The sequence below is a fragment of the Siphateles boraxobius genome, unplaced genomic scaffold (assembly GCF_051911475.1).
Source record: "Siphateles boraxobius isolate OS27281-9 unplaced genomic scaffold, OSU_SipBor_1 2, whole genome shotgun sequence".
Classification (NCBI taxonomy): Eukaryota; Metazoa; Chordata; class Actinopteri; order Cypriniformes; family Leuciscidae; genus Siphateles; species Siphateles boraxobius.
Genome location: NW_027508810.1, coordinates 16,529,058 through 16,540,300, shown reverse-complemented (window position 1 = coordinate 16,540,300; position 11,243 = coordinate 16,529,058). Strand labels below are relative to the sequence as shown.

Sequence of the window (11,243 nt, the reverse complement as noted above, 5' to 3'; positions counted from 1 at the left end):
CACACCATGATGCAACTCTCCCTAGTGAAAACCAGTATTAGATATGTGATTAAGTAATTTATTTATTTTAAAAACATTTTATACCAACAGTCCTTTTGACGAGAAACACATTATAACACCACTTTTAAATCAGTAGTTGATATCCCACTAGTAGCCTACTCATTATGCATTCAACAACAAAAAGTTGTGTTAACCCTTTTAAATTGAAAATAAAAAATAATTGTATTTTCCTTTTTATGGTTTCACAATTCATACTGAAAACCTGTACTGAAGATTGACAAAGAAAAGTGAAATAATTGTTAAAATAAAGTGTTTAATATAATAGCAGATCGTAGTTTTGTGGTTGGAAAAATATATAATTTTACGTTGTAGTTAGGAGTATAAATCACTGCATCAACACAATAATCAGACAAGCTCTGACACTATACGATCCATATCTGGCTTTTTATGTCACATGAACATTCAAAAGTCAAAGTGAAGTGATTTAATACAGAATTTCACTCTTAAAAACATTCACCATTGTTACTCTTGAGAATATATTCACAATCTCTTACACACATTTACACTGTTTTTTGTGAGACTTAGCCTACATGTTCTTTAAACAGGTACACTGAGTTGAGTGTTCATAATACTGTTAAAGGAGTTTGTTCGAGTAGACTCATTTACACACACACACACACACACACACACACACACACACACACACACACACACACACACACACACACACACACACACACACACACACACACACACACACACACACCTGTCAAACAGTGAGGGGATTTGATATGGTTAGTCACAGAAAGAGACACACTGTTTTGTATTGTTCTTTTGGATCGTTTCAACAAACCTGTTTTAAAGCTTATTGCATAATGTGGCCTCTGTTTTTGCATCTTTTGTTTAATTGTTACAACTTACCCCATCAGTGGGCTAGATTGTAACAAATTTATTCATTTAAATGTAATATGGAATTTTAAATGAAATACGAAATATAATTTTATTTGGAATTTTACTCTTCAACAGATTTTACAGAAATTAAAGTTAACAAGAAAAGAGTAAACCATCCCTATGATGTTAAAACTGAAAAGTACTGACAGCCATTTGGCTAGCATCTCAGTTTCAAAAGAAAGTGTAATAAAAAAATCTTGTGTGTGTGTTATTTTTTACCCTTTTAGATCGTTTGTAGGCAATTGGTTTAGAGCACCATGAAACAACAAATAGGTGTGTGCGCAATCTGCGCATATATATCTATTTGTTAAATTTGAAAATGTAGGCTATATTACTAAAAAAGAACTGAGGTCTTTGTTCAACTGCCAGCACTGAGGGGCGCTGTGATGTTTCTAAACGCCGCACAGATCGTCGCTCTGATTGGTCAAGGTCTGAGCGTCTTGTCCAATGACTAGAATGACACCGTTTTCAAATCGTCAGACACGGAAGTATCTAACACTCAAAGAGAGTCAGGCTGTTTATAGACGGGTAAGAAGATGATAATGCTTCCTAATGACTATGATCTGTTTATTTGTTTAAAAATAGTTTTGAGTTTGTTAGTTCCTTATCGAAAGTAGGCTCGTTACTGATTTTCCGTGTCACGGGTTGTTACCACAGCAAAACATTCGTTGCAGTTGTCAGTTACAAGCTCAGTTCATTCTAACGTTAGTTTTTTTTTGTCTGTTGTGTAGCAGCTAATGTTATACTTCCTGAACTATTATCAGATGTTTAAATAACTCATTTGGGTTTCTTCAATGCGGTAGTTTAGTGTTTAATTTTAGTATTAAAGGAATTTAAACTGGTGCTATCTTTTGTATTGTATATTACATTTTTTTCCTCATGTGTCATCCTCTGTGAGATGTGTGATTGTCAGTAAGTAGGTTTCAGGAAGCCACAAAATAATTCCTTTTAATTTTTGTTTTCAGAGACCTTCTTGCTATTGAAATGGAGAGCTTTCTAAGGCAAAGGCTTGCCCAGGCTGGTGGCAGCCTATTGGGTGGATCATCTCTTCAGAAACCCATTTCTTCTTATCAGCCTATCAGATTGCCAGATGAGTGTTCTAGTTTCTATTCAATTGCAGATGAACCTTTTCCCCAAGTGTCTGGATTTCTTGATGACACTTTCAGCCCGTCGTTTCTTTCAAATGAAGCCGGAACTGTGTTGAATTCTCCTGCTTGCACACCATCAGAAAATCAAACAAAAAATAAGGACAAGGGAGTTTTAGCACCAAGAAAAGAGGCTGCCATCGATCCTGGTCTTAGTTGCTCTCTTGGAGCGCACTGTCAGTCGGCAGATGGAAGCATGTCTACTAGATCAGTACAGAATGAGAAAGACATTAGTGCAACAGCAGATAAAGCAGATGGGGACTGCAATGAACCCACGGTATCCACTACATCTTTAGAGAAATCTGATCTCATGAGTGCAGAGTTGAATAACAGCACTTTTGATGTGACTCAAGACTCGAAAGAACGGTCTGACACTGGTGTTAATGTGACTGTTGATCTACACAACACCGGGGAGAAGAACAGTACTTTTGAGTGTCAAGAGTCAAAGGAGAGGTCTGACCCTAGATTTAATTCAACAGTGGATATTGATGTCACCAATATTAAGACCGAGTCAGGAAATACCACTGTTGACCTGGTCCAGTCACATGACCCTAAAGAGAGTCCTGACACTAGGGTTAATGCAACCGTGAATATTCCTAATCTAGACAGTGCACATTCTAAAACCAATTCATCTGTGAGTAGTGCACCCTTAAATACTACAACAGAACAGCTCAATGAGAAGCTTGAAGTAACCACAGACATTCAGCCACAAGAAAAACCAAGTGCTAATATTAACTCTACTGTGGATGATAAAATAAAAAACACAGAGGAAACTAATTTAAAAGACAATGTAATGGTTGATATTGTGGAGCAAATAGCCAGTGCACCTCATCTATCTTCTAGCGAGATTGAACAATCGAGCTCAGATATTTTAAAACCCACTAAGATGATGTTTACTAAACATAATACAACCACTGATCTTTCTGTGCCAGAAGTTCCAGTTTTGAAGGACACCACTCTAGAAATAAAGCCCTCAAGCACACAATTAGCTTTAGAATTAGACCAGGTCAGTGGTGCTTCTAACTCGGTGGGAATCACTAAACCAGTCTCTAACAGCAGTGAAACAAACGTTGAGATAAGCACCTTAGCTTTTGTTTGCTCTGTTGATGCTCCCAATGATGCTCCTGAGCTCAAAGCAGAGGAGCATCACAAAAACATAGAGAGACCTGGATTAGCTGAAAGTGACTCCGTTTCCTTCTCTGATATGGGAAACATCAGCAGAAACAGTATTTTTTGTTTGGATGATTCTTTGGATATGAAAACAAGCGTCATGGTTACATCCACACCTATCGTTTTTGGAAGAGAACCCAGATTTGAGATACTGAGAGATGCGAAGCCCACACCTATGAGAAAAAGACTGTCTGTGATCAACAGTATGGAGGCCCAATCGAATGATGAGCTTGTTGGTGTGAGTAATCACAGTGGAACTGGTGCTGTGCAGGCGACTGAGAGCTCAAGTCAGAAGGTCTCATCAAACTGCATTTCAAGTCACAGTATTTCAGAACCAGCAAATGCGAACAAGCCTCCCACAAAATTTCCAATTAAAAGACAGCTTCCTCAACTTTCCTCTAAGCTCAGTTATCCCAAAACCAGTCTTCCACCAAGGCCACAGTCGTCCATGCACTTCTCAGTAGCGGACAAACCAAAGACTATCCAAGGGCCACAGGTTCTGCAATATCGCGACACAACTTCCACCACCCTGCTTGGCAACAGGAAGTCAGGACAGATGAACAAGGGGAAGAACATCGCTCCTGTAAAGAACGCAGCGTCAGCTTGCACTGTTAAGGTAGGAAACTATGCTTTGTCGCTATGAATCAGTCACTTGGATACATACAAATTTTGGACTTGTTGGGTTTAATTGGGTTAAAATGTGATTTATTTATTTTTTCGGCATACAGACATCTATCGTTTCTTCTGTCACTGGATATAACTTCACTGCTGGTGAGTGGCTTATTCACATTTTCCTTTCTTTTTCCTTTTTTTTCTACACATTTTATACATGCGCAATTATATTACTGTTCAAAAGTTTTTTGTTTTTATTTAAAATACTTTTATTCAGCAAGGTTGCATTTAATCAATTAAAAGTGACAGTAAATAGATTTACAATATTACACAAGATTTCAGATAAATGCTGAACTTTCTTTTTGAACTTTCTATTCATCAAAGAATCCTTAATATATCAAGTTCCCCTCAAAAGCAGCTCAACTGTTTTTAACATTGATGATAAATTCGCATCTAAGCCCCAATCTCAAGCATATTATACTGAATTCTGAAAGATCATGTGACACTGCATCACAGGGATAAATTACATTTTAAAATATATTAAAATAGAAAACAGTGAAATATTAATTTTTCACAATATTACTGTTTTTACTAGCCTAGAAATGTAGATGCACCCTAGCGGGTGGCAGCACATTTTATTTTGCAGCCAGTGTCATCTAGCAACTCTCCGTTCAAGCTGGAAAAACCAAAACTCTAGTCAGGCCAATCACATTGTGTATAGAGTCGGTGGGCGGGCTTAACATAATGACGGCGAGTTGCGCCGGTTCTGTGTGAATTTCCTGCTACTTGAAAACAACGAAGATGACCGCTGCTGCTTGCGAACAGCGGTCTTTCAGATCGACTCTGGAAGACTTGGAGTTAAAGGGGTGGTTCGGAACTTTGGACATCGGGCCTCATTTCCAAGTGAGCCTTAGTGTTATTTATCAGTGGAGACAGTTTTCAAAAATTTTCATCCAGTCATTCCAGTTGCATATTTCGCCTGTGCTAGGCTAGCGCGAGTCAACGGTACCTGCTAGCCTGCCATTAAGTACAGTTTTACCCACTCCACAGTACACCAAAAGCAAACAAATTATAACGCCAGACTATCGATGTAAATGTCTGTTCAGGAGATTAATGTTAGAAATCAAACTACCCTTGCATCTCAATGATCACATTACATTTACAGGAACTAGTTTCTAAGCAGCGGCGGAATTTTACTTTACTTTTCGGCGCAGCACTACTAACCGGAGCAAACACAGAACAGAAGTGCACGACAGTCGGGACGTCTAGCTTGCTAGTAGACGAGGGATATTGGCAACAAACGAAGGATATTGGCAACATGGTGATTCGGTGTGCATTTCGCGATTGCAATAATAAATCGAAGTTTCCTCAAATTTCCATTCAAAGATTCAGAAAGGATCCAACTTTGGCTTATTGCTGCTGGCTTGGACAACGAGACACCGGCAGAGACTCTACAAAAGTTGAAAATTTGCAGTGATCATTTTAGACTAGACGATTTTGAAGACAACCGTAATCGAAAAGGTCACAGGTTACTGAGAAGTAATGCAGTTCCAGCCGTCTTTCCAGATGCACCAGCACAGATGTACAGGTAATAACTTTTGTCAGGCTATTCTAGCTAGCTAATGAAGTTAGTCCCTTTCATAACTGATAGATTGACACTGACAACGTTAGTGGAGATAACGTTATAGTTCAATGCATTGTGGAGATTGACAATAGTATAACTAATGGTGTGTTCACACCGAACGCGAATTTAATTATTTGTGTGAGTAGATTACATACAAAGTATATGGTTCGTTGAACAACACATTCCTCGTCTTCATCATCTTCAAAGTCCGAAACACTGGCATTGCTTTCAAACTTGGACATTGTTTGTACCCTAATTATAATTAGTCTTGCTATTACATGTCATGAAATATACTCTGCTTCTGTAGTGATGAGTGTCAGCGACAGGTAAATACACTTGCGTGATTGTCATGTGGACCGGCGCGCTCGGTTGCCTAGGTAACTTGACATCACTCCGCCGCTGCTGTAGACTGTGCTAATAAATACAGGGAACGAAGTATAACTATATCATTGAGATGCAAGGGTAGTTTGATTTCTAACATTATTCTCCTCAACAGTCATTTACATCGATAGTCTGGCGTTATTTATTTCCTTTTGGTGTACTGTGGAGTGGGTAAAACTGTATTTAATGGCAGGCTAGCAGTTACCGTTGACTCACGCTAGCCTAGCACCAGCGAAATATGCAACTAGAACGACTGGATGAAAATTTTTGAAAACTGTCTCCACTGATAAATAACACTAAGGCTCACTTGGAAATGAGGCCCGATGTCCAAAATTCCGAATCACCCCTTTAAGCTTTTCATTGAAAAAAGAACAAAGAACAGGACTGATATCCGTCGCTCTGACTACGTCACCACGTTCGTTGCTCTGGTTGGTCGTAGCGCTATCCTATTGCGTTCAGACTAAATTTGAAAGACAACTGTTTTATCCCGTCCCTCGGATTGAGCCCTGCCAATATTGTGTTCCCAGACCCAAAATCTTGATGTGGGTCTGGCTTGTCAGGCTGTTTTTACTGTATTTTTGACCAAATGAATGCAACATCTGTGAGCATAAGACTTTTCAAAAACATTAAACAAATTGAATGATAGTGTACATAACTGTACTTTTTTATTACTATGTTATATTATATAGTAATTGTGCTTTCTGTAAGCTATAATGTGGTTGCAGTTGGAAAGCCTCCAAGTTCTGGTATACCACAAAACAAACCATCAGGACTACAGCCCCCAACCCGTAAAAGACTGGCTCTTAAGACACCTCAGACTACACTGTCTTCTGTTGAAACCATTCTGCCCAGTAATAAACCAACAACAGGATCACAAGGTACTATAAATGATTGTTTTTCTATGATAAATTTTCCTTTGTATATCTTCAGATTTTGATAAGATTTTGTTGCTGATTTTATACTTTTATGCAACATAGTAAATAGTAAATACCTAGACAAAATGATTATGTAAATGAAGGACTCTGGTTTTAATGTAATGCTTTGTCATTCCAATCATGTTTCCTCTAATTCTATCTATGAAAGGTATGAGGATGAGGAATTCACTGCTTCCCAGTGTCGGCCAAACGCACTTGAACAATGATGGTTTGCTTTCGGCAAAGAGAAAAAGAATTGGTGCGATCATTTGTCCTTATTTTTTTATTATAAGTGTTTACTTTTAACAACTATCGGAAATGAGTGGATTAGTGAGACTGGATGAATAACAGGTATATCTCTAATACTTTCAGAAGGTACACAACACCTTTTAAGCACTAAAACACTAAATATTTTAAACCAATTAAGTTTCACAAGGAAAGCCAACTAAAGTAATAATTTTATATAATTATGAGTCTCGGGTGTATTTTCTCTTGTGGTGGTTGGCGGAGGCTGTGGTACATTTTTGATATTGCTTTGTACAATACCAGTCCAAGTTTTTATTATACCCTCTTAAAACAAGTATTATTGTAACTATTTGGGACATTGCATAAAAAACGCTGGATGGAAACGCCAGGATGCAGATAAATTATTAACATGCGCATAAAAAACACCCTCTTTTGGTGTTAAAAATTACTGTCAGAGAAAAATTTGCACTGAAACGGGGTTATTTTGTGGCTGACCTCATTACATATGTATTTGTAGGAGTTTCCCTTTCAGAGGCAAAATCTATGGGAGGACAGTATTTAATTGATTCACACGAGGAGATTTACTAAGGTTTGCGCTTGTCAATTTACTGATATTTGCGCCATTATTACCAGTTGCGCCCAAAAAAAGCATGTCTTAAAACAGACGCTAATTTGTGCTGCTCTTGATAGATTTCGTTGGTCATCATGGAAATGACCCGGTTGCGTCTGTGTTCTTTAATTTGCGCGTCTTAAAGGTTGTGTCAGCGATTGTGGGTGACGTCACTTCTGTTTGTGTTTGAAGCGAGATCCCAAACAAACCAAGTTAGCTCGCCCATCCCTCCCGCTTCGTTCATAGTGAAAAAAACGATCATGCACGCGCATTTCTTAAAGCGACAAAAACACACTATATTCAGATTTATGGACCTCAATGATGGCTCATTTTGCTGGGTAAGTCATTATAGTTGTTTTTCTAACATAATTTTATAACCAAGTAAATATAATATCCGTTACTTACACTTTCAATATTGTTTATTTTAAAATAGACTAATGCAGAAAATGTTTCTATTTTTTTTTTACTTCGTATGCATGAACATTGTAATCAACTACATAGCTAGCTTCCAGCTTTCTCCCAGCTAACAGAATAGTAATTTGTAATATAAATGGTTTCTAGCAAGTTGTCAGAACGTTAGTCCTGAACGTAGGCTAGTGTTATTGCTAATAGTACAATGTTATAGCTACACAAAGTAGACGCATATAACAAACGCAACTCACACACTAAATCCCTACAATCTGATATTCGCTAGAGCTATCCAAGTTTAGTCGAGCTTCACTCAAATTTTTTAAAGAATTATATTTTCACACACAGTTCTAATACAAAAAAGTCAGCACTAGAAGCTACTCGCCTGTCCAGAAGAAACAGTGCAACCTCGGCGTCCGATTTAAAAATGTTTAATTCTTTGAGTTCTCTCCACCGTTCAAAAGCCTTCCCGATTATTATTCGTTTCTTTGACGAAAAACTACGGTATTCCCTCGCCCTAATCCTCCTTCTCTTCTTGGGGATTGCCTCTTCAATGTTAAATGTATCTGGTCCGTTGATAGCATAGGGTTGATAGACGCTGGCTTATTCTCCAGCTCCGACTTCGCGTGCAGACGAAAAACAAACAACACCGCCCCTGTTGGTGATTGGTTAGAACACTGTTTATTTTGATTTTGAGTGGTGGTTGTTGTTTTTGTGTGCAGATCTCAGAGCCTAGGCTGCCTACAGAGACGCGTTTTTTTGACAGCCTGCTTATGGGGCGGGCAGCTAGCGGATCGTTAGGAAAGATTAGATGAATGTGATCATTTTTGTTTGGGCCTGAAATCGCTGATACAACCTTTAAGTAGATCACGCGCAGAACTTTGCATTCCCATCGGCAGTTTTATGGGATTGCACTCACGCTAATTTGCCCTGTTTGGTAAATCTGGTCCATTATGAACAAAAAAGCATTGGGTGTATCAAAGCAATATTCAAGAACATTATAGTGTCTAAAATGTGGAAAATAGCCACCCTTTGCCTTAAGCCACACTGACAAATCTCAACAGGACAGCTCCTGGTATAAAAATATTGAGAAAAGAAAATTGAGTCATTAAATTGAGTTGTCTTATTCACATTTCTTATTTGCAAGATATTTTCCCTGCTTAACCAGATGTAATCCAGACTGATTGATATACTTGTGAAGTGCGCAGTAATAGCATTACTGAATAGATTGGTGCATTTGGGAGCTTGTTGAAACCGTTTTAATTCATGCATGAGACTGAGTAGTGTGTACATGCCTGCCCTTTGAGTGTTTTCATTCTTTTTGTAATGGAGATTTATAGGTCTGTTCAAACTCAATTATAGGATGGTACATTGGCATCCATGCCACCATAATGCACTGGATTAATTATGAATGTAAAATAGAATATATATATATATATATAAATAATATTTATATTATAAAATGTTGCAAATTTCTGTTTTAAGTAAGTTCTGTGTTCTTCAAACTGTTCATTAAAGGATCACACTAGACACTTCTTATGGATGTTTGGATCAAGCTGTTTTGAGCAACTCAAACATGGATTTATTCGCAGGTTAATGAAGCAACAAAATGAGGCCCTCAGAGGAGTCTGTTTCTCAAACTAGACCCTTTGATGTCCTCTGTTGTCCACTAATCTCTGTCCTGGTTTGGTCTTGTTTGCTTTCTCCTAAAAACCAATTAAGAGCCACTTTCAACTGTGCTTGTATACGAAGAAAGTGTCTTCTTGTACCAGATTAGCACAGGAGTAGGTGACCGTGTTTTCTAAGTAGACTGGGGTAATGGCTGTTGAAAACGGCTTTGATATCGCTGGTAAAGATAAAACCTTTTTTTTAAATACTAATTATAATTTGCAGCATTAGAAATGTTTTGGTTGATCAATTACATGCTAATATTAAATCCTTTCAACAAAAAAAATGTCTTTGTCATTCCCAACCTATCAGCGGTAGTGTTTACCTACATATGGATGAGCAAGTGTGTGAATAGTCAGCAAACACTGTTAAGACAATAAGATATTGGTTGGTATAGTTTGTTACAATCCTATGTAAAAAAATATATTGAATAGACACAAACTGTAGTAAATGTTTGTGAAATATTCTCACACTTTTTTTGTTTTTAATCTCCATTCTAATGTATTTCATGTGTTTGTATCCATAGCACATGCTGCTCTTTCTACAGTAGAGAGTGATGGTGTGCATCCATCTGACGGAGCGCATGAATCAGGTGAATTTTGGTTGTTGTTATTATCTTAGTGCTCATGTAGTAAGTTTTCTAATTCACAAATAGTGTCTGATATTTTCAAACCTACCTACCGTAATCTTTTTAACCCCCCATCCAGGCTGTGTTAATTGTTTGCAACATCAAGACAAACTTGAGAGGGTCCTCCAAGAACTAATGGGTTTGCGTTCAGGTATCTGTATTATTATTATTTTCTGCAATAACTTTACCCTCTTTATTTATTGTGAGATAATGTTTTATGTTTTGCATACCTTTCTTTTATAGAGTGTAAAAACTGGGGACCATTGAATGAAAAACTTGAGATGTGTGTAAAGGAAATGAAGAGAATTTAAGTAGGTGTTCTGTGTCTCTTCACAATATTCCTGGCATTTTGTTCTTTTTACAGATACATATCAAATCATTGTATTATGCTGATATTAATTTAAGCAATATTGTATACCTCTTCCTGATTCTGTCTTTTCTCTCTTCCACACTTAGAGGAGAAAAGAGGAGAAGTGTTGACAAAGAAATCTGTAACTTTTACCAGTTGTGGAATTCCTATGCATGTTTATGTGCTTCTAAAAATGAGACTTAATAAAATGTAACCCAATTGAATATTGTCTTGCTTAAGTCTCTATGCTTTCCCTAATAAATTATTGAGTGATTTGAAATATTACAATATGGTTTATTGTTTGTTTTAAAGGCATGGGAGACGATTCATATTTTATATTTTCCATTGTAACACATTGCCTTAGTTATGTCATAATGTAATAAGCAGAGCAGTACTTTCAAAATGCTGGAAAAAACATAGTTCTCTCAAAACAATTAATGCTTATCTTCGATGGCAACACGTCATACAGGATTGGTTTTGTTACTGACGTCAGGGAAGAAAAAAAAACGACCCTGTCTGGGTGGAAATTACTTTTCC

The 11,243-nt window shown here is 37.4% G+C and overlaps 1 protein-coding gene across 2 annotated transcripts; it reads left to right on the top strand.

The window, feature by feature from the left end:
- The first annotated feature begins 1,402 nt into the window (after positions 1–1,402).
- Positions 1,403–10,991, top strand: LOC143744546 (uncharacterized). Of its 2 annotated transcripts, XM_077236123.1 has the most exons (9): positions 1,403–1,479; positions 1,917–3,882; positions 3,995–4,037; positions 6,609–6,761; positions 6,967–7,056; positions 10,256–10,321; positions 10,437–10,508; positions 10,601–10,668; positions 10,814–10,991. In XM_077236123.1, the coding sequence occupies exons 2-8, from the start codon at positions 1,936–1,938 to the stop codon at positions 10,666–10,668; spliced, it is 2,439 nt and encodes an 812-aa protein (XP_077092238.1). In that variant the 5' UTR covers positions 1,403–1,479; positions 1,917–1,935; the 3' UTR covers positions 10,814–10,991. The 2 variants fall into 2 exon arrangements, with proteins under 2 accessions (XP_077092238.1, XP_077092239.1); XM_077236124.1 differs by lacking the exon at positions 6,967–7,056.
- Positions 10,992–11,243: the final 252 nt, after the last annotated feature.

Bases quoted from the DNA above. Each gene is read 5' to 3' on its own strand.
- LOC143744546 (XM_077236123.1), top strand. From the start codon at position 1,936: ATGGAGAGCTTTCTAAGGCAAAGGCTTGCCCAGGCTGGTGGCAGCCTA. The intron at 7,057-10,255 runs GTGCGATCATTT...TTGTATCCATAG, and splicing joins GGCAAAGAGAAAAAGAATTG to CACATGCTGCTCTTTCTACA. The intron at 10,322-10,436 runs GTGAATTTTGGT...CCCCCCATCCAG, and splicing joins TGACGGAGCGCATGAATCAG to GCTGTGTTAATTGTTTGCAA.